This window comes from Falco peregrinus, chromosome 3 (assembly GCF_023634155.1).
Source record: "Falco peregrinus isolate bFalPer1 chromosome 3, bFalPer1.pri, whole genome shotgun sequence".
In the NCBI taxonomy this organism is placed as follows: Eukaryota; Metazoa; Chordata; class Aves; order Falconiformes; family Falconidae; genus Falco; species Falco peregrinus.
In genome coordinates this window covers 61,962,335-61,982,797 of record NC_073723.1, presented here as the reverse complement: position 1 = coordinate 61,982,797, position 20,463 = coordinate 61,962,335, and the positions used below count along the sequence as shown (strand labels likewise).

The 20,463-nt window shown below is 43.0% G+C and overlaps 2 protein-coding genes across 5 annotated transcripts in view; one reads left to right on the top strand and one right to left on the bottom strand.

Annotated features, from left to right (window-relative positions):
- The window catches only part of APCDD1 (APC down-regulated 1), a 32,593-nt gene extending 26,335 nt beyond the window's left edge, over window positions 1–6,258 (top strand). For 2 of the 3 annotated variants that reach the window (XM_055800267.1, XM_005238786.4), the window contains one exon: window positions 1,845–6,258. In XM_055800267.1, the coding sequence (XP_055656242.1) occupies window positions 1,845–2,293 (449 nt within the window). In that variant the 3' untranslated portion in view covers window positions 2,294–6,258. The remainder of the gene's footprint in view (window positions 1–1,844) is intronic. The other variant, XR_008746602.1, reaches the window with a different exon arrangement.
- An 8,363-nt stretch (window positions 6,259–14,621) lies between these two features.
- Window positions 14,622–20,463, bottom strand: part of VAPA (VAMP associated protein A) — a 30,459-nt gene continuing 24,617 nt past the window's right edge. For both annotated transcript variants that reach the window (XM_055799156.1, XM_055799155.1), the window contains exons 5-6: window positions 17,697–17,873; window positions 14,622–16,691 (exon numbers count right to left, since the gene is read on the bottom strand). In XM_055799156.1, coding sequence (XP_055655131.1) covers window positions 16,533–16,691; window positions 17,697–17,873 — 336 coding nt within the window. In that variant the 3' untranslated portion in view covers window positions 14,622–16,532. The remainder of the gene's footprint in view (window positions 16,692–17,696; window positions 17,874–20,463) is intronic.

Genomic DNA, 20,463 nt, shown 5'->3' with positions numbered 1-20,463 from the left:
TTCACACCGCTGAAGCAATACTCATTTGAGGCAGAGATCGTGAAGTACAGCACAAAAAAATAAGATTTCACATCACAAAGTCTTGGAGTCCAGTGGCCAGACTTAAGCATCTAAACAAAGTGGCCAAGATTAGATCTGTGTCCTAGGGCTCCTTCAACAGAGAGAAAGAAGCACCTTCAGAAGGCATTTTAAGTCTGCAATGGTATAAATCATTTTCTGTCAAAGACAGGTGTAGCGGCCTGGGTCTTTTCATCAGCTTCCAAGGGGCCCTACAGTAAATAAGGATGTCCCCAAAGACAGCTCTGAGTAATCCCACCACAGTGAAGACTAGATGTATCTAACTGAAGCCCCACAAGTACTTTGGGAAGCAGTGCTCAGTGGTGACGCCACCCGGTTCCCTGCAGCTGAGAAGATTTTCTCTGCAAACATCCCCGTAGCACCCTGCTTAGAAAGAGCTCGGTGGCTTTAACCACTCACACAAACAAACAGCTCCTAAATATGACGTCCCACCATGGCACCAGCCCCAGCGGAGCCCCTGAAAGCCCCAAGCACTCTGTGGGCTCTTCTTCTCCTTATTTCAGTTAACATGTGAGAAGCATAAAGCTTCTTGCATGGCTCCAATTTAGATAAACATCTAACTATAAGAAATAATTTACTAATCTGGGATTTTCACAGGAGGCAGGAGATACCATTGCCTGTCAGAACTGTTGCTCTTTAGAGCTGCATGCAGCATGTCCCAGCTCACCTCCTGGGGTGAAATCCAGCTTTTGCTTGAATTTCTGATTTATGTATGCCAACTTACCTTACAGATTGAGGTCAGTAATTTGGTTTCGGTAAAAATTTTGATTCAATTTGTATAAATTACCTTTTACACCATCTAGGGCAAATAATGGGAATTGTTAGAGCCATTGAGTCAAATGTCTTGTTTATAAAACCTCAGAATAAACCTCCCAATGAATCTTACTATAAAATGACCTGTGAGAGAATTTGGGATTTTGATGTGCTGGGAGGCACGAGGGCTGGTTATTTGCTTCTGTTTTGGTCAGCACCGATCCATTCAGCTCCCCTTTTCTTTACATACAGTCTCAAATGCACACCAGGAAGGCTTCCATAAGCTCATTCAGTTTGGCTTTTCCCAACTTTTTAAAATATGGCTGAAAAATAAAACTTTATGTGCTTTAAGCTCTTTTGAAATACAGCCAGGTTAGAACTGAAGAAGCTGCAGCACTTCTACATTTGATACTGCAAGCTGCAGCCACTGTTTAGATAATGAGAAAAAGTGTCTCTCTGTAGTTCAGAGACATGTTATAATTCATGAAAAAAGTACCAGTAATACAGGAAGATAGTGCAGCTGTGGTACTTTCCAAATGTTCTAATATGAACTAACTATTTCATTAGCTTTACGGGGTAACAGATGTTAAAAAAATGATGAAAAATACATGATAAACAGCCCTACTTATGGATTAATACAGATGGTAATAAGACATGAGTAAAGTTTTATTGTTTCCTCTTCTACCTATCTCCTAGTATAACCAACAGGCTTTTATCTGTAAAGGATTGTTTGGAATTTATTAAAAGCTCTGCTTAATCTCTGGCTGAGATACGTGGCCATCAGGTTTTCTTCAGCTGAGTTGGTGTGTGTGAGTTCTGGGCGAGAAGCCATTATGTCAGAGATGTAAAATGATGCAAATAGATTCGTTGGCCATACCTGCAATATGAAAAATTGAATTTAAGAATGAACAAGGAGAGACAATTCTGATCCCACAGGTGCACCCCAATCTGCATGTTGTCTTTGCTTTTGTTTTTCTCCCTCTGCTAATAGCTCCCCTCTTGCTCTCTCGCAGTGAATCACATGAAGGTCACTCCCATGGATATATCCACAGCCTCGCTGCTCAACGTCTTCAACGGGAACGAGTGTGGAGCACAGGGGTCCTGGCAAGTTGGGGTTCAGCAAGACGTCACCCACACGAACGGCTGCATCGCACTTGGCATCCGCCTACCTCACACCGAGTACGAAATCTTCAAAATGGAGCAGGATGCCCGGGGCAGGTACTTGCTGTACAACGGCCAGAGACCAAGCGACGGGTCCAGCCCCGACCGACCGGAGAAGAGAGCCACCTCCTACCAGATGCCTTTAATTCAGTGTGCTTCATCAGTACCCAGATCTGAAGAGTCACCAGAGGAGAATAAAATAAGGCTGTATAGCAGCAGAGCATCAGAAAAATATCCAAGTGCCCCAGCTCTTGCTTTGGTGTTTATTTGTACTGTGTCATATTGGGACATTCTCAGCTAGAAGTGAAAAAAACTTATTTTTCATGACTACAAAGCCAGGATTCCACCAGACTGGGGGTTGTTTTTCTTCCTAAAGAAAGGGACATTTATTTTCTTGATGCACTTGAATGCCTGAGAACTGTTGTTCTTTTCCGTACTTCCCCCCTCCTCCTCGAATCCCAAATGGCACTCGTTTGATGTTTGTGCTTTGAACTTCATCCAGTCTGATCCCTGGCCTGACATGACTGCACAAAAGTAATTGCACTTTAGGACTGCAGACTTCTTGGGGGTTGGGGGGGGTGGGGGGGAGGAAGGGGGTCTCCTTTTATTTTTTTATTTTTTTTTTAACTGCTGGGATGAACATTATGATCCCGCTTCAGTCATCTCTGCCGTTTTACCATTGTGGTACTCCCCAACACCCAGTTTCCCATCAGAATTTAGCTCTGGGGAAGGGCTCAGTGTCACGCCAGTGCTGTAATAGCAGCTTTCGCCCCTGACTTCACAGCTCTAATGTAGATATGTATATAAGGAGGAAACCCACAAAGATTTATCTTGTTATCTCACAGGCCATAACACAAAAAGAAACAGCAATTCAACAGCCCTCTGTTCAGATAGTGCTGAACGGTTAATACTTCCAATTAAAAAAAAATATTCCAAGTAATTTAAGCTATTTTTAAAATCACTAAGTTGTAAAAATAACCAGTGGTTTAATATTTTCTTGTTCAATTTCCTTAGCTATGTAATTGCTTCAAGGCCTCCCTTTGTATCTAGTGAGCAGTTACAACCAAGCCTCCTTAAAGCCAGACAGAAGCAGCATTTGTTCTGTCGGGTGCACGCAGTGCAGGTAAGCTGCTGACACCGGGAAGCGGGGATGACTTCTCTTGGCATATTCCTGAGGCCTTACTTACTCCACGTGCAGTATTTGTGCCTTGGATTTTGTTTCAGCCAGGTGGGCAAAGTAAAGAAGCAAGTGGGGTCTGATGTGTTTCTGCAACCTTATTTAGCAGTATCTTTTTTAGTGATTGACCTCATGTAGGAACAAGTGAAGGGTTTCAGCAGCACACACACCGTGGGCCCTAGTAGAGCAAGAAAGCAGCTGGAAACAGACCCACGTCCATCATGGACAGAGACTGCCCCGGTCTTACCAGAGGGAGAAGCAAGAGTTGCATGAATGCAGCCACGGCCTCCCTTTCCTCCTGGCTGGACTGGCCCAACACATCCCATGGTTGCACAGGGAGCTTCACTCAGCACTGGTGTGGGGAGGCATTGCTGGGAAGGTGGATAGGCACAGCCCTCAGAGAGCATTCTGCAACAAGAGCCTGCCCTGGAAAGCCTCGGATTTCCCCCAGTAGCAAATCCATCCCTGGGCGCACTGATGCAACCAGAGCAGACTCTGGAGGCACTAGGGGAGATATTTAGGGCCAGCAAGGAGGAACAAGTGAACCATGCTCTCCTGCTTTAACGGGGCACGAGCTGAGGGCACAGCCTAACCTTGCGGCATATGGGCTGTGGCTTTTATGTGTTTTGGCTCCCAGAGGAGCAGGAACCTGTGTAAGAAACATAAGGAGTTAGGTCATAGCATTTCTTCATCAGTATCGGCAGCTTCCAGCTGCCCCGCCCAGTACTATATGAGAAAAAAAGCCTTTAATGTGTTATTTTCAGCATCATAGAAGAAGTGTGTCTTGAATGAAGGTCTTTCAGCTTTACACAGACGAGTCTCCATACTGTCTGCCATAGCAAAAGCATTCTTTGAAAACATAGTGGCAGTGCTAGCAAAAACAGCAGGAAAAAGCCATTCAAGTGGCAAATGGCTATGATCAGGCCCCCAGCTTCCCCAAAGTCCATGCCTTCTTGACAGTTTTTCCAAGCTGGTATCAACCTTGGACGTGAACTTCATCAGAGCTGGAACAAAATTGGTTCACCTAGTTTTGAGACAGCAGGAGGAAGGGGAGAAAGAACAATATTATAGATTCCCTGCCAGGTCAGATCACGATCTTTCACATTTTTTCCTCAGACAGATGAAAAGTCACAAAAAACTCATTACGCGTCAGGATCTGAGCTCAGGATGGCTCAGTAGTCACCAGAGAAAGTGTTCCTCCATCCACCTGATCTCAGATCCTCCCTTCAGCCTGCTGGAAGGAGCCGAAAGCCAACTCACCATGTTGAATTAATTGAGCCCTGTGGACAACGGCTGCTCTGATCAGCATTTCTCAGTGGTTTTCTGCTCTACACAAACCTACTTGAGGAGTCAGTTCTGGATCAAAGGCAGCAGAAGCACCATTTGAACTAGAGAGGCAAGAAGGAGACACTATCTCTGAAAGAGAAGCTAGGAACCAGGATGGAGTTCGGTTTTCTCTAGCTAGACTTAAGTTTTGTATTCAGATTGACACCAGCGTATCTCCAACCGATTTACTGAGTTACTACAGTCAAACAAGTCCCTTAAATACTAGCTTCATTCTGCCTTCTGTCTGAAACCTAGTGGCATGAGTGAATTCACATTAGTTTTTATTTATGAGGATGGGTATGGTGTGATGTTCCTTAGATCACACAAGACAAGCTTCTTCCACCACCACCAACCTTTCGCGCATTAGGTGGTCCTGTCTCGGGCAGAATGTCAGACCCTGTTCCTTCCCTATGCAAGCGCCGCACACAGCTGGGTCCCAGCTAAAATCTGTACGTGCTTGTGATGCAGAACTGCAGCAGAGAGCAAAGGAACTGCTCCACAGCAGGATGCTCTGTATGCACCAGACAATGATCTACAGTTTATTAGTGCTTTGTGGCTCCTCTGTAAATTGCCTAATGTGAGAAATGTTACACCAGTTTCAAGAGAAAGACTTGCTGGGTTCTCACCTCTAAAAAGCACATTCGTGTCTCAACTGTTTTGAATCACAGACTTGCAGAGGGTCTAGGTTTTCCAAGGCTTACAGTTACATTAAATGCAAACGTGACTGAATGTACAATTTGTAAAGAACTGCATTTTTTTCCCCTATCATCTAGAGACAGTTAAAAAGGAAGTATTTGGAAAAGGCCTTCAAAATACATTACAAGAGATCTGACTGGGGACTACTCTAGTTCATTTGTAGTGTTGACCAGAACCATGATTTTATGATCTGGGTTCTTTACATATGATGCACCAGCTTCCCTCCACGTGCCTATATTTTTCTTTATTTTTCTATTAACCAGTACAAGTTGGACAAAGACTTAAGTCTTCAGAGTACATATAGTTCATTTGCCAATCCGCATTCTCTGCAAGGCTTCTCCTAGGCTACAGGCACAGAACTAGGAGCTAAGCTTCCTTTATGTTTTGGTTTCGTCATGCACTAAATTAATTGCTGCACAGCACCGTGTACATTTCTGATACAATATTCCATTCATTTTATTTCTCCAGCCCAACCTCATGTGCTCGCAGCCCTGACTGCTAAAGAAGTTACGCTGCAAGTGGTTTGGCAGTGGAAGACCTACAGAGTGATTTGTCCCATACATAAATGCAGAAACTTTTAAAAAAATGAAACAATTAATGTTGGTATCTTCAATAACTGCCAATTGCCAGGACAGGTGAAAGTCTTTCCCTCAGTAACATCCTACTCAAGGAGGCACCTGACAGAAGAAGTGGTAACCTGAAGAAGTTTCTTGGGCAAACTGTTTTAACAGGTTCTATTTAAGAAATATGACAAAAGGGATCAGAAAAATCAAAACAATTGTTCTTGCTCTGTTTTCTATACTGTTTACATATTGTGCCTGCTGCCCAGGGGTATAATGTCATTTCTATGAACAGAAGTCCGTATTTTAAGATACAATGTCTGTCTTGCTTGATTTGGAGTGTGCTTGCTTAAAGTGCAGGATTTTTAAAAAAAAAAAATCTTTTTATTTTTGTAAAGTTATAGAAGATATTTTTCTTCTCAACTATCTTCCAGATTAAACCGCCAGGGAAGTTTAAGCACTTGTTAAACTATTGATTGAAATAAAAAAGCCTGACTGAAGAATTAAGGATTTCTTTGCCTCCTATACACGTTAGATTTTTGTTCTGTTGACTTTCTACCTGTAAAAGTGTAATAGATGTCTCAAAAAGCGTTAACCAAAAATGCCCATAGAGTAACTTCTGCACAGAAAAGCTTATTTCTTACTACATACACAAGAAAACATTTTTTGCTTGAGAACACATCACTAGAAACAGCTCTGATGGATACAGCTGGGGTGATTTGGGTTTGACAGCACATCTTCAGGCTCTCTGAATAAAATGGGGGCTGGAAGTGCCCAGCACATAACAATGGTGTTGGCTTGCAAGAAGAGTAAGGTCAGAGCAGCTGTGTCAGGATAAAGGTGCAGTTCAATAGAAACCAAGTATTTTTCATAAAATGAGATGTAAGCAAACAGAGCAGCATTACTGCCCTGCTACTGCATCTTGCTTGATTTAAGGGCTACAGCCTGGGGGAAGAAGCAGGGAGGGATTAGAAAGGACACTTCTCTGAAAAAGGAAGAAAAAGCTGAAACCAACTGAGAAGGGAAAGCAAGCCACAGTATAGCAAAAGCACGTTTCCTCAGTGCTGTGCAGTTTCATTCCTACCTCGCTCGCACACAGAAAGAAGAGGTGAAATGGCAGTCAGCGAGGCTTCCACCACCACCACGAGCTTTGGAGCTGAGCAGCTTCTGAGTTTTCAGAAGTGACTCAGGAGATCCCTGAAAGAGGAGCTGGGTTTGCAGGAAGCATGCCCTAAATTACAAGGTACTCCAAATGCAGCAGCCACAGCCTGTGAAGAAGTGGCCTCCATTCCACACAAAGTGGTGGGCACAGATTAATTCAGGCATAGATTTCTGCGTGGCTTAATTTTCTCACTCCTGACACAACAGGGAAGGCTAGGGAATAAAAACCAGCACCACTCATTCTGAATTTTATAGTTTCATTAATTTTCCCTCTTACTACAGGTACTTGCCAAGCATCTTTCCCTTCTGGTCTTCTCTAGCGCAATCACTGCTGATTTTTCTTTTCGCTGCTATCTGCTGCCCACAATAAGTAATAATAAGGAAATGAAGAAACAAAATTTCCACTCCATCACTGAAGCAGGCAGAAACAAATATGGCTGTGAGGAACCAAACCCCAAGTACCCTCAAGCGTTAGGGAAACGGCACTGTCGGCCTGAGCAATTACTGACCGGGCACTTTCTCCCCACCCGTCCTCCTTCACAGGTCTGCACGGGGCACAGCACCAGGCCACCCGATGCATTCTAGCTGCTGCGCCACCAAGCCCTGAGGACAGCAGTTAATTCCTACGCATCTTCCACTAATGGGAACTGCCTGTGACCGCTGCCTCAAGCAGGCATGATCCCCAACATCCTTGTCCCATGGGAACCCCATCAGTCCTTGCTTGCTGCCATTTCCATGACAGCCTATTGGAAGATGAGACAGTGGGCTGCAAGGGATAGCACTGTCTTCAAAGAAATTAAAAACTTGGGAGAAAAAACACTTATGCTTGGGGTTGTCAGGCATTAGATGTCCCAGATTAACTGCCTGAATCCTGCAATTCCACCCACAGAAAAAGCCCTGGATCAGACCTATGTATTTTCAGCTGGAGGGCAGGTGCTCGCCAGACTCGTGCATCATCGAACTCTTTAAAAATAAATGCCCAGCCACCGTTCTAGCACCAACCCGAACACCCCCAAAGGTGACCAAGACGGTATGTAGATACTAGACACCACCGTTATCAACCACCCCATGCCCAGCATCGCTGGAAACAACCCTGCCACCCAGCCAAGGCGATTAGTGGTTTCGACACCGCAGAGCAGGGGCGCGCAGGCTCCCGGGTGCTCCGCCAGCGGCGTGGGCGATGGCGCCACCTGGCGGCCAGGGGCTGCGGCACAGCCCGGTGTCCGCCCGCCTCCCCCGGAGCAGCCGGACCCCAGGGGACATCGTCTCTCACCCACGTTGCTGACAGGCCATGGGCCACCACCGCGGCTGCCTGGGCGACTGATCCATGCCTGTGCCCGACAGCTTGGCAACCACGCCGGCGCTAACTGGACTAACAGCAGCAAGCCGGGCAGGGATCCTCCCAGCTCCCTGTGCAGGCTTGCCCTGGATGGGAGCACCCGTCTTAATGTCTTTCATCTCGGCTCCGCCTTTCCTGTCATTGGAGGTAGTTGCTATCTGTGAACCATCAACCTCTACCAAATGTGGCTTGAATTAGATTTCAAATTCACACAGGGAGAAGCAGCACAAAGACACCACAATCACATAAACCTTGTCCTGTAAAAAGTTTTTCCACAAATCCGCTGACCTTCCTTTGTCATTGTAATCTGGTTCCTGTGGAGGCAGGATGAAGAGGTAATTTCACCTAATCAGGAAAGCAATCTATTCTGATTTTCTTGAAGCTGGGACATGAAATGAGAGGCCCAAGGGCTGAAGTGTTTCAAGGTATTACGCAAGAAAGTGAAGTCTGAAAGCAGTGCCACGAAGTTGAAGCTGTGTTGGAAATCTGAGGTCAGACAATCTTGGACAGGAATGCAATGAAAATCCTTCTCCTGGCATTCCCTCTTACACCATCAGTCACCACGTCGAGGCTTTACACCCTGAGGCTGGAGAGAGAGAACATTTCCATCACTGCAGGCAGCCACAGCAGATTCCAGCTTGTGCCTGAGGAGAAGGCAGCTCGTACAGACCGTAGCCCAGCTGCTCCAGGAAGACAAAGCCATCACCAAAGCCACTTCTGAAGCAGTCCACCTCCTTCTTCTCATGACTGCCTCTTCCTGCCATACTCCTTTTCCTCACTTGACTCCAGCCACTCATGATATGTGGGACAGGTGTCTCATATTCATCATTTCAAAATTCTAAACTAACTTGAGGTGATTAAGGCAATCAAGGAAAACTAGCCACCATATGAGCTCCTACCTTCTACTAACAACTCACTACTTCATTATTGAGGTTACATTCTTTAGTATCTCCAGTTACAGCTCCAGAGGGCCACCTCTATTTGACCCAGGGTTCAAGTTGTGTTTCCTGTAGATTTTCCTCCTAAGCCTTTCCAAAACACGGTTCTATAAACTAAACTGTCCTACATAATGATTTAAAGCAATGCCTCTCAGCCACTAAGAAACAGAGCACCATCTTCATAATTAGTCACTAGATTATCATTATACGAGCACTCAAGTGTACTGCAGTCTGAAAAGCAGTAATACAAGCAAAGCATTTACTGATTTGGAGTGAAAACATATGAGTAAATTTAACCTCTGGAAGAGTCTACTATTTTTGGAGCACCTTTGCTTCCAGGAGTCAAACATGTTTGGGTTTTAAAAAAGTTGCTTGGCTCTTATGAAAACCGTACCTTAGCTGTCTTATCATCTGTGTTTGGACTATCAAAGAAGCAATGGAAAATTATTTTGCCACTCCTATGAGATACAGCAGCCGTGGTGGGGTGACGCAGGCTGGAGGCCAGGTGCCCACCCCACAGCTGCTCTGGACGGGAGAGGAAATATAACAAGAGGCTCCTGGGTCAAGGTAAGGATGGGGAGATCACTCAGCAACTACAGTCACGGGCAAAACAGGCTGGACTCCGGGAAATTTATTACCGGTCAAATCAGAGTAGGATAACAAGAAATAAGACCAAATCTCACACCTTCCCCCCACCCCTCCCTTCCCCCCAGGCTCAGCTTCACCCCCGGTTTCTGTCCCCCCCCCCGCCCAGCAGCGCAGGGGGACGGGAGCGGGGGCTGCGGTCAGTCCATCACACGCTGTCTCTGCCGCTCCTGCCTCGCAGGGGGAGGCTCCTCACACTGCCCTGCTCCAGCCTGGGGTCCCTCCCGCGGGAGACAGTCCTCCATCAGCTGCTCCGGTGTCAGCCCTGCCCACGGGCTGCAGTTCTCCACAGCCTGCCCCAGCCTGGGTCCCCGCGGGGTCACAGGCGCTGCCAGGACCCTGCCCCAGCCTGGGCTCCTCTCCCCGCGGGGTCACAGGCGCTGCCAGGACCCTGCCCCAGCCTGGGCTCCTCTCCCCGCGGGGTCACAGGCGCTGCCAGGACCCTGCCCCAGCCTGGGCTCCTCCCCCGCGGGGTCACAGGCGCTGCCAGGACCCTGCCCCAGCCTGGGCTCCTCTCCCCGCGGGGTCACAGGCGCTGCCAGGACCCTGCCCCAGCCCGGGCTCCTCTCCCCGCGGGGTCACAGGCGCTGCCAGGACCCTGCCCCAGCCTGGGCTCCTCTCCTTGCGGGGTCACAGGCGCTGCCAGGACCCTGCCCCAGCCTGGGTCCCCGAGGGGTCACAGGCCCTGCCAGGACCCTGCCCCAGCCTGGGCTCCTCTCCCCGCGGGGTCACAGGCGCTGCCAGGACCCTGCCCCAGCCTGGGCTTCCCACGGGGTCGCAGCCTCCTTTGGGCACCCACCTGCTCCGGCGTGGGGTCCTCCACGGGCTGCAGGTGGGGATCTGCTCCACCACGGACCCCCACGGGCTGCAGGTGGGGATCTGCTCCACCATGGACCCCCACGGGCTGCAGGTGGGGATCTGCTCCACCATGGACCCCCACGGGCTGCAGGTGGGGATCTGCTCCACCATGGACCCCCACGGGCTGCGGGTGGGGATCTGCTCCACCACGGACCCCCACGGGCTGAGGGGCACAGCCTGCCCCACCGTGGGCTTCACCACGGGCTGCAGGGGAATCTCTGCTCCGGCGCCTGGAGCCCCCCTGCCCCTCCTGCACTGACCTGGGGGCTGCGGGGATGTTGCTCTCACTTAGTCTCACTCCTCTCTCCCACGGCAGTTTGTTGCACAGCTTTTTTCCCCCTTAAGTATGTTATCCCAGAGGCGCTACCACCGTTCCCTTGGGCTCAGCCTCGGCCAGCAGCAGGTCCATCTTGGAGCCGGTTGGCGTTGCCTCCATCGGACACGGGGAAGCTTCTCGCAGAAGCCACCCCTGCGAACCCCCAGCTACCAAAACCTTGCCGTGCGAACCAAATACAGCAAAATATACAACCACTAACAGGGTAGTTGTACAGATTTAGGGCTGTTTTCTTTTACTTGAAAGGTACAAACAGCACTGGCTCCACAGGTTTTTTTGATACGCAGACACACCTGAATGTTCCAAGGCTGCAAATAGAACATGCCCAAATGTTTAGTATCTTCCCCATCCCCCCGGGCTTACTGTGTTTAGCAGCAGTCAGGCATTACAATCCCAGTGAGCACCATCCACTGTCAAACACCTAACAGCCATGTTTTCTACCCTTTGAACACTCGGCTTCAAGAACAGACAAGGCAACAGCTAAGCCTTTAGGAAGGTGCTTTAAAAGCTTATGTAAGATTTCCAAGCAACACGAAGCAGCATTTTAGAAATCCAACAAGACAGACTTGGACAAGGCTCAAGGAAGGCTTGATGAAAAATAGGATGGAATCTGTGCTAGAGAACAGGGGCTGTGCCTCAGCCATCCTTTCTCAGTAATTTGTCCCGACATTTGTGCCTCAGTTTCCCCATCTCTGAAGCCAGTGAGCCATCCTTACAAGGCAGACTGAGACACTCACAAAGATTGCTGTTTGGTCACTACCCACTCTGAGAACAGCCTAGACATTAACCACCAGTGTGACAACCTCCAAATTCACCTATGCACATGAACCTGCACCAGCATTAGTAAAAACTTTCAACATCCTGAGACAATTATTCCCAGACAATGGCAAAAAAAATTTTTTTACACAACGTGGATGATACACAGACTAACCTTAAAACAACTCACAGCACTTCTTCTCTTATACACAAGTTTGAAAGGTAAGAATAACTACTTCAATCACCTTTCAATTTTTCATTTATTTCAAATGTCTGAGCTCAGACTGCTTAGCTATAATAACCATCTCTCTCACACCTCTGTGCGTGGATACCATAACAGCCTTTAAATCTTTTCTAAAGAGGAGGGAGGGGAAGAGCAGCATTCCACCACTGCCAGCAACAGAAGTTGCTATCGTACAGAGATTCAATACCCTGCTGTCAGTATTATCAATATTACATAAACTAGTAACAAGCTTTAAATAAAATGGCACTGTAATATGGCGGGAGATGCTTATAGCACAATTTAGGTAAAACATAATTTGCAGAGGATGAAACAATGGATTTAATCCGAAGCAGCTTCCAGATCTGGTTCACCACCACACAAACACATAAACCCTTGTCCCAGCAGATGAGGAACAGGCACTAACCTTACCATCCAGCAGCAATGAGAAAGCCAGATAAAAGATAAGAATCAATCATTTGCTTTTGCACAAGACCTCATTTCTACATAGCCATTTGTCACTTAAAGGTCAAATCAATAAATGTGATGACACCATCGCTACTTTTGCTTATGCTGTCAGAATCAGCAACTCTTCTTAAACATACACAACCTTGCATTCAAAAACAAAACCACAACAGACTAACTTCGATCATATACTTGTTTACTTTAACAGAGTGCCCCTGTAAAAGAAATTCAGACTGGAAAGAAAGAAATCTGTCTCACAAAACCCACTCCTGTATTTAGCTCTCCCTCTTGTCCAATATTTAAGTGTGCCCCCAGTAGTCTAAAGCTGCCAAAGAAAGTCAAGATCAGCAAAGACAGAGCCTCCCTGGCAGCAGTGGTCAGTGCTACGCATAGATGTGCCTTCCTGGACTCACTCCACAGAGCCATTCAACAGGAACCAGCGTAGAAAGCAAAGCGGTGAACTACTGCGTTCACAACAATGTGACTCAAAAGACCAGCTACAGAATTTCAATCCCACCTGCAAACACGAAGAGCCATGCATTTCAATATTACAGTAAATGTTTATTAGGGTTGCTCTGTAACCATGTAGCTCTCATTCCATCATTTACCACAGACCGAAGCAAGCGTTTGCCCTGGCAAGTCAGTTCAAGCTAGAGACTCCAAACAGGAAAAAGAAAATTCTTTGTCACGACAACTATTATTATAAACCTGACAAACCATCAGCATCCTCAGTGTTGTCTGGATTCAGGCACCGGCTCTTCACACCAACACTGAATCTTCATCCAAGGCAGCTGCATGCTATTTACTAGCAGCACATAGCAGCAGCACACTAGATACACCCATTCAGTATCAGCAGTCTACAGAACGTACATAGTCAGGAAGAAGTTCCAAAATAAAAAGGACAGTACTACATTTTGAATGGTTTATTAACACTTCAACTTTTAATAACTTTGAAGAAGCCCTGAAAGATAAGTTTTGCTTATTGACTTTGTCTTTTCCCCTTTGTCAAAATGTCACCTTCCACCTCCTCCCTCCCAAGGAGATAATGAAGTTTCAAGCTAGTGTTTGGTTGCTTATTATGTAAAAATTGGCTTCAATCATAGCAGCAGAAACATGCAAACTGGGGCAATAGTGTTTGTCAACAGTTTTTAGAGAATGCATAGAAATGCACAAATAACTTGTGAATTGATACAAATAACTTTTTCTTAAATGAAGTTCATATATATTTATTTATAAGTGGGTTAAATTTGGTGCCCAGAATTAACTGAAGCTATATCTTCTATTTAACTAGGCTTTTTCCCCCCAAACCATCACACTACCCTTTTTTAAAGTGCTATATTCATAAAAACTTTAAAATACTACTTTGATACTTATACTTGTTCTGTCTTGCCCTTTTGAGAAATCAGAAGGGCAACCTGCAATGCATATTTAACTGAAGTTATACATTTACCCTCACACAATTTTATGGGCATCTTCATCTGATTTTATCACCAGGAGCAGTGGAGAGTGCTTACATACACAAGTAAGCAGGCAGACAAAGCAAGAAGTTCTAACCATTTCAGGAACAAAGACAAACAATTTAATCCATATTACATAATTAACTGAATACAACTGATCTCATCCAAAGTGACTCCTGAGAGCAAAATAGTTTTAGCATTACATTTTATATACAGCTGTGAAGGGATTACTGGAAACCAAGACGTTATCCTTATACCATTAGTAAGTACACTGGTTATGAGGCCGCTGCACACTATCACTTTGAAGACATTACTTAAACCATGACCAAGATTTACCACCACCTGTTTGTTATTTATGCAAAAAAAAAAGTTATTTCAATCTGATTTTATCATTATTTTTACCTTATTACTCTTGCCACACATCAAAACCTGGGTCAGCTGAACAATGACTCCTTTTTCTGCTCTCAAGTCCTAAAAGTCCTACCCTTGAAAACCTCTGTACACTATGCTATAAACATTGTAACATCTTCCAGAGAATTCCCCACCCCACCTTCAATGCAGCAATGACTGAAAAAACTGAAGCAGACTACATCCTGCACACTATTGCTTTCATTATTTTCCATGTAATCAGTTTTTGGAACTGGCTATGACAGTCTGATGTGGCAATGTTCTGTTAGAGGAAATAAAAAGATTTAAAAAAAAAAAAAAAACAGGACTACAACATTCTGAACCAGTGGAACCAAAATAATCAAGACCTCAACACAGCTTTTCCAGTCACTGGGATAGAAGGAGACTTGAATGCAGACACTTGAACAAGTAATTGGAAACATCTGTGCTTGCATGCTTAAGTGAAAAGATAAGCAATATTTGCATTTTCTTCATCAACTTCCTTGAAAATATGCACGATTTTATAAAAAAAGTTTATCACAGAAAGCAATGACAGAACATGATGTAATTATAGTTTTCTTTTTTAAAAAAAAGCACTAGGAATCAAAGGCAACCAAGATAACATACATCTTCTCCAGAACATCTTTCTCAGCTACATAAGGTGTGCATACACCAAGGTCTAACACACTTAGCTGCACCACATCAAGTCAAGCTGTCCAAGAGCATATACAATTTTGCTTACAGGAGTATACCCCTTCCACAATTTTTCAAGTTTACAAGTAATTCCCTGTATTGGATTATGCTTAGCCAGAAGTACAGATAATATTTTGTTCCAATACTACAGTTTGGTTTTATGACTTATTCAGAGATGAGGCAAGACATAAGATTAAGTGCAGGGAAGCATTTCAGACCCCCACAAAATGCATTCTTTAAAACTTAGCTATACATGACTAACACAGGTAGATCTGCCAAGAGTTGCATTAAAATTATTTTCATTTTCAAAAGGTGAGCAACTGAGGCTCACTCAGCAAATATCAACTCTTCTGCATCATGGAATTCACTATGGGTGTCTGAAAGATTCAGCTTGCATTTCTGAATATCTGCTGAAACAGAATTACGAACTAAGTTAGTATATATGAATTAAGTACTCTTATGAAATCAAAGAATAATGTTGACTCCTGGAAGACACCCAGAAGATCCAAAGATGGAACAGAAGGTTGATTATTACACTCCCGCACAATTCAAGCAAACTGTTAATATATTGATAACATTCACATCTGGTATTTGTACCTGCTGGATATCCAAATTACACTGCTCCAAAACGTTTGATAACCATCCCCTCTGTAGCTGAAAGCAGCCAGAAAACAGTTCATTTTAAACAAATGGAATGCAAACCTTTTTTTTTTTCCCCAAAAAACTTCAATTACAACAGTCTAAGCCAGAGACTTAAGCAAATAAACTTCAAAATAGCCATTTGTTACAAGTAGCAAATTACCATGAACAATGAACTTGTTAGGAATCCCTTCTAAAAGTACAACACACACAAACAGGCTACCCAGCAGAAAAATGTTAACAATTTTATTTCTTTTGTAATGTTAAATATTATGGGACAGGACTGTAAGGATGAAGAACTCTCAACAATGCCTCACAAGAAGTAAGAAACGAATTCTGCCATGATATTAGCAAAGTAAGGTAAGGAGAAAATTTACACAGTAAGAGGCACCATTTCCCCCAGAATACCTTTTGCCATATTCCTGAATGAGTGGGATTAGCAATCTAATAAATCATTTTTCAAGAGGTAACAGCAACAGATAAAATTTTAAAGGATTATTAAAATAACATTTACAAGACTCTGAACAATTTTTTAATTCTTATTAAAACCACAGAAAGAGAACAATTCTTTATTTATGAATTTTCATAAAGGACTGACTGTGCAACTGACACCTGCTATTGATGACTTAATGTACAATTTTGTCCAGTAGCCGAACAGTTTCTCTTTTCAGATTGTATTTTCTAATCGTGCGAGACCATTAAAGGCAAAGCCTGTTATGATGCTGTACACAAAAATGGCCACTTGGACCATACTACCAATGAAGTGGTAGGTAAACAAATCTTTTTCTGGCCGAGGAAAAAAAAAAAAAACCAAAACCAAAAAAACCCAAAAAAAACCCTCAAAAAAAAAAGGAAGCTGCATTTTGCATGCTTCTCTCACTCATTCTTTCTACAATATGAACTTCCCTAGAAAGAATCCAATGAAAATGGCTGCAATTACAACAAGAAGTGAAGGAAGAGAATTAGAGCCATTATCTCTGAGGGCCAAAGCTGTGGGTGATCCAGATTTATCTGAGTGCGCTACCTTTCTGAGCCTCAAGCCTTCATCCTGAGGGGGAAAACAACACAGATGGGAAAAAAAAATTATGAATACACCTTCTTTACAATAGTAAAAACTGAACTCAAAGGCCAAATTTGCTGGCGAATATTTAAATAAGTAAAAAAACCCAACAAACCAACAACCAACATTACGCCACACCAAAATCCAAAATATAAACATAGGAAACCATAGTTTTTCAAATAAGGACAGGTAATCACTAGTCTCTCTCTCTCTCTCTCATTAAGAAAGATTCTGAAATTCTTGCTAGGCACAATAAAGAAGCCTGCTTTTAGTTACCGTGTCAGAATTGAATAGCAGTAATTCCTTATTATTAAGGAGAAACATCTACTTTATGTAGGGCTTCTCCAAACGTTCCAGTGCCATCAGAATTACAGCTGTGGAGACACCATTATTTTATGGCTCTTTAAGAGGCTACCATGGCCAATGAAACTGTCAGATACACAAACACAAATTTATAGAAAAGTCACCAAAAGTCATGTATTGACTAATAGAAAAGTCACCAAAAGTCATGTATTGACTAATTACAGATTACTGAAACGGGACCTTTATATAAAAGTACTGGAAAGTAGTGTTTGCTTACCTTCTCTGGCCAAGCAATTGTTCTTGTTCACTAATAATTTGTGATACAGAATGTTACCTCTTTGGATTTCATTTACTCATTCTTAATAATAATAATAATGCACTTTTATTAAAAGCTACTCATTCAGTATTTCTGACTTAGACTTAAAGTAACTAAAACCACCTTAAACAGGACCATTTCACTTAAGAAGAAAATTCCACAGCTTCAGTATCTCATCCATGACAATCACAAAGTTTCAATCACTGAGAAGTTCAAAATATACAGGACAGTAAAATCGTATTACATATCAATCTTGACATTCTAACAATTCTATTTACTTTCTGGAATACGCATCTATTGGCCTAATTACAAAATAGACCTTTCAATCAAGAAAAATGAAGCCACTTCAATATAAACACAAAAGCAGAACTTACTCTCAGGTGCCGGTTTTCATCCGTCAGCTTCATAATCTCTGCCTGAAGTCTTTTGCACTCCTCCACTAGCTTCCTTGTTTCAGTATCATTAAGTGAAACGCTATGTGGTTTTGGCATCGGTCCATCCTGCTTAGATGTATTCAGTACTGGCGCGGGTTTGCTTGCATCTATATCATTCTACAAATATTAAGAATTACTTGAGAATTTTACTTACCTAGAGAAAAATCATCCACAGCTTAAAACTGAAACAATCCAGCTACTAATATAGTTCAATGAAGCTTATATTTACAGTAATCTGAACAAAAACTTCTGTTATCAGTTCAATTCCGATTAGCTCAAATATTAAAAAGCAAGAGAAAATTGCACCATTTACATTTGGTACTACATGCTACTGACACAAAAATAAATACTTTAGCTGTGACCCAGAAGGCATCCAAATGACAGCATAAACTGCATGAAACAGTATTTGAACTTGGGGGGGGGGGGTGGGGGGTGGGGGGGTGGGCAGGGAATAAAAGGAAGAAAGTAATCCCGCAATAGTAATAAACAAAACAAAGTAGAAGGAAAACAGGTTATGTCACAAACTAATACAAAGTATGTATGGCACAAATATTTTGCACTTATAGCACCTCTTACTGAAGGAAAATAAAGTATTGCACAAACATGGAATTTAGGTCTCACAGCATCTCTGAATTACACATGACTAATTTTGAATACAAGTGAAAAGTCACACAAAAAGCTGTGAAAAAGCCAAAAGTAAGATTAAAAATCTAGTTCCCACAGCTCTGCTCAAAACACACAATGATCTTCAGCAGAAATTAATAGTTCAATGGATTCAGCTGTATAGCCCAGGTTACCACTTGTAAAAACACAGCATTCATATGGCAATACACTCAGATCAGATCAGATTCAGGCTTCTGTATTGCTACTTGCTTGGCTATACAGCTATGCCATTTAGACCACCACCATACTGCACCTTTCGTAACCAAAGTAGTCCAAGCTAAGTACTAAATGCAATAGAAAACCTATTAAAAGGTAATCACATCTACGTAATAACAAAGCAACTTAAAAAAAGGTGCAAGAATTTCTTTAGTTCCTATGCAAGTGGCAGTTATTTGGTCTACAACATCTACTTGCATTTTACAATTTCTTGCAATGCAGCCATAGACAGGCAAACAGCCAGATCCTGCTACTCCCCACAGATACTCCTAAGTGGATTTAAAAAGACCAACACAATTAAATCATGAGTAAGCAGATTGCAACCTGTTGCTTTTTTAACTGGTTAGCTAGCTGAATTGAATTCCTTTAGTAGCACTGAAACTTCATGAAAGACCTAAGTCTTATATCTCTGGAACAAACCTCCTTCTGCTGTTCGACCTCACTGACTGGTGTTCTTCATGTCAATTTTCTGGCTATGACTGGTAAGCATCTGAAGAAAGTTGTTGCTTACTGGAGCGAAATACTTGTGTCCTGGTGTAGGTATATCCTGAGGTGGCAGGTGAGGCTTACCCCCAGGACTTGACAGATTTCTCATTGCCAAGTTTAAGGACATTGACTAAATCAACTGCTAAAGCAGGGGTTTGCAACCCCATGCTGCTACTCAGAAAAATACAAGTATTTTATACAGTCAATACTATGAAGATACCACACTGAAGAAAGCACAGAAGGAGGTAGTTTTGTATAATCCACTACATTTCTCTCACTACATTATACATTTTATACAATTAAGAACAAGTATATTTTTTTCATTATCTAAGATGCAATTTAGTAAGAAGGTAAAAAACACAGAAAGTAGACAACTAAGTGCCTTGATAATAAATGCTTAACTTTACAGTTTTAGTATTTAACACACACTTAGGCAGCTTACACCTGAATAAAAGGCTGAAACTCAAATTAGCCTTGCAAAAAAAAAAAAGAAAAAAACCAACAAACAAAAAAACCCCCACAACAAACTATGAAACTCATCAAGAACATTATGCTGACATTACATCCAAAAAGTCTCTTTACATTACACTCCAAAAAACTATATTGGAAGAATACTTGCAAAGACATCTACTGGCCAGGTAGCAGCCTTCACGGAGACCCTTTATGCATGTAAATAACAAGTAACAAGATGGTTTTTACATGCATGGAGCCATGCTACTTTCCCCCAACATGCCTTATAGACTACTGTAAAAACTAGACAGTATTAAAGAGAAAAGTCAAGGCCATAGTGAAGAAGGTTGTTCACAAAAATCCTACTTTAGCACTCTACTTCACAATGCTAAACACCAAAAAAAAAGCCCAAAACCAAAACCCCAAAACAAAAAAACCAACCACAACAACCCAGAATATACACTATTAAGATTCCATAAATCAGAATTTCAAGTATGAGGGCAAAAAAAATGTTCATGCATAAGAATTCAGTCATAGTCTGCAAAACTTCTAGGTAACTGACAGTTTACTACTATTCCAAATACCAGGCAACACAAAACAGACACCTTCAGTCTATATACAATGCAACTGTCATCTCCTACACAACTGGAATAGATCTTGTCTGAAGGCAAGAGCATGAACAAGGTAATGGAAATTTTTTTGTCTGATTATCTGTTTTTACCCACTACCTTAAAAAAAAATGCATTTAGGATTCCTAAAACATGCACTAATTCTAATTGGTACTTCCTTTTCTAATTCAGCTGAATTAGAAACATATTTTTTTTATGTTGAAAAGCACTTAATCTTTTAAAAAGCAAATTATGCAATTCACTTTTCATTGTGTGTAGTATTG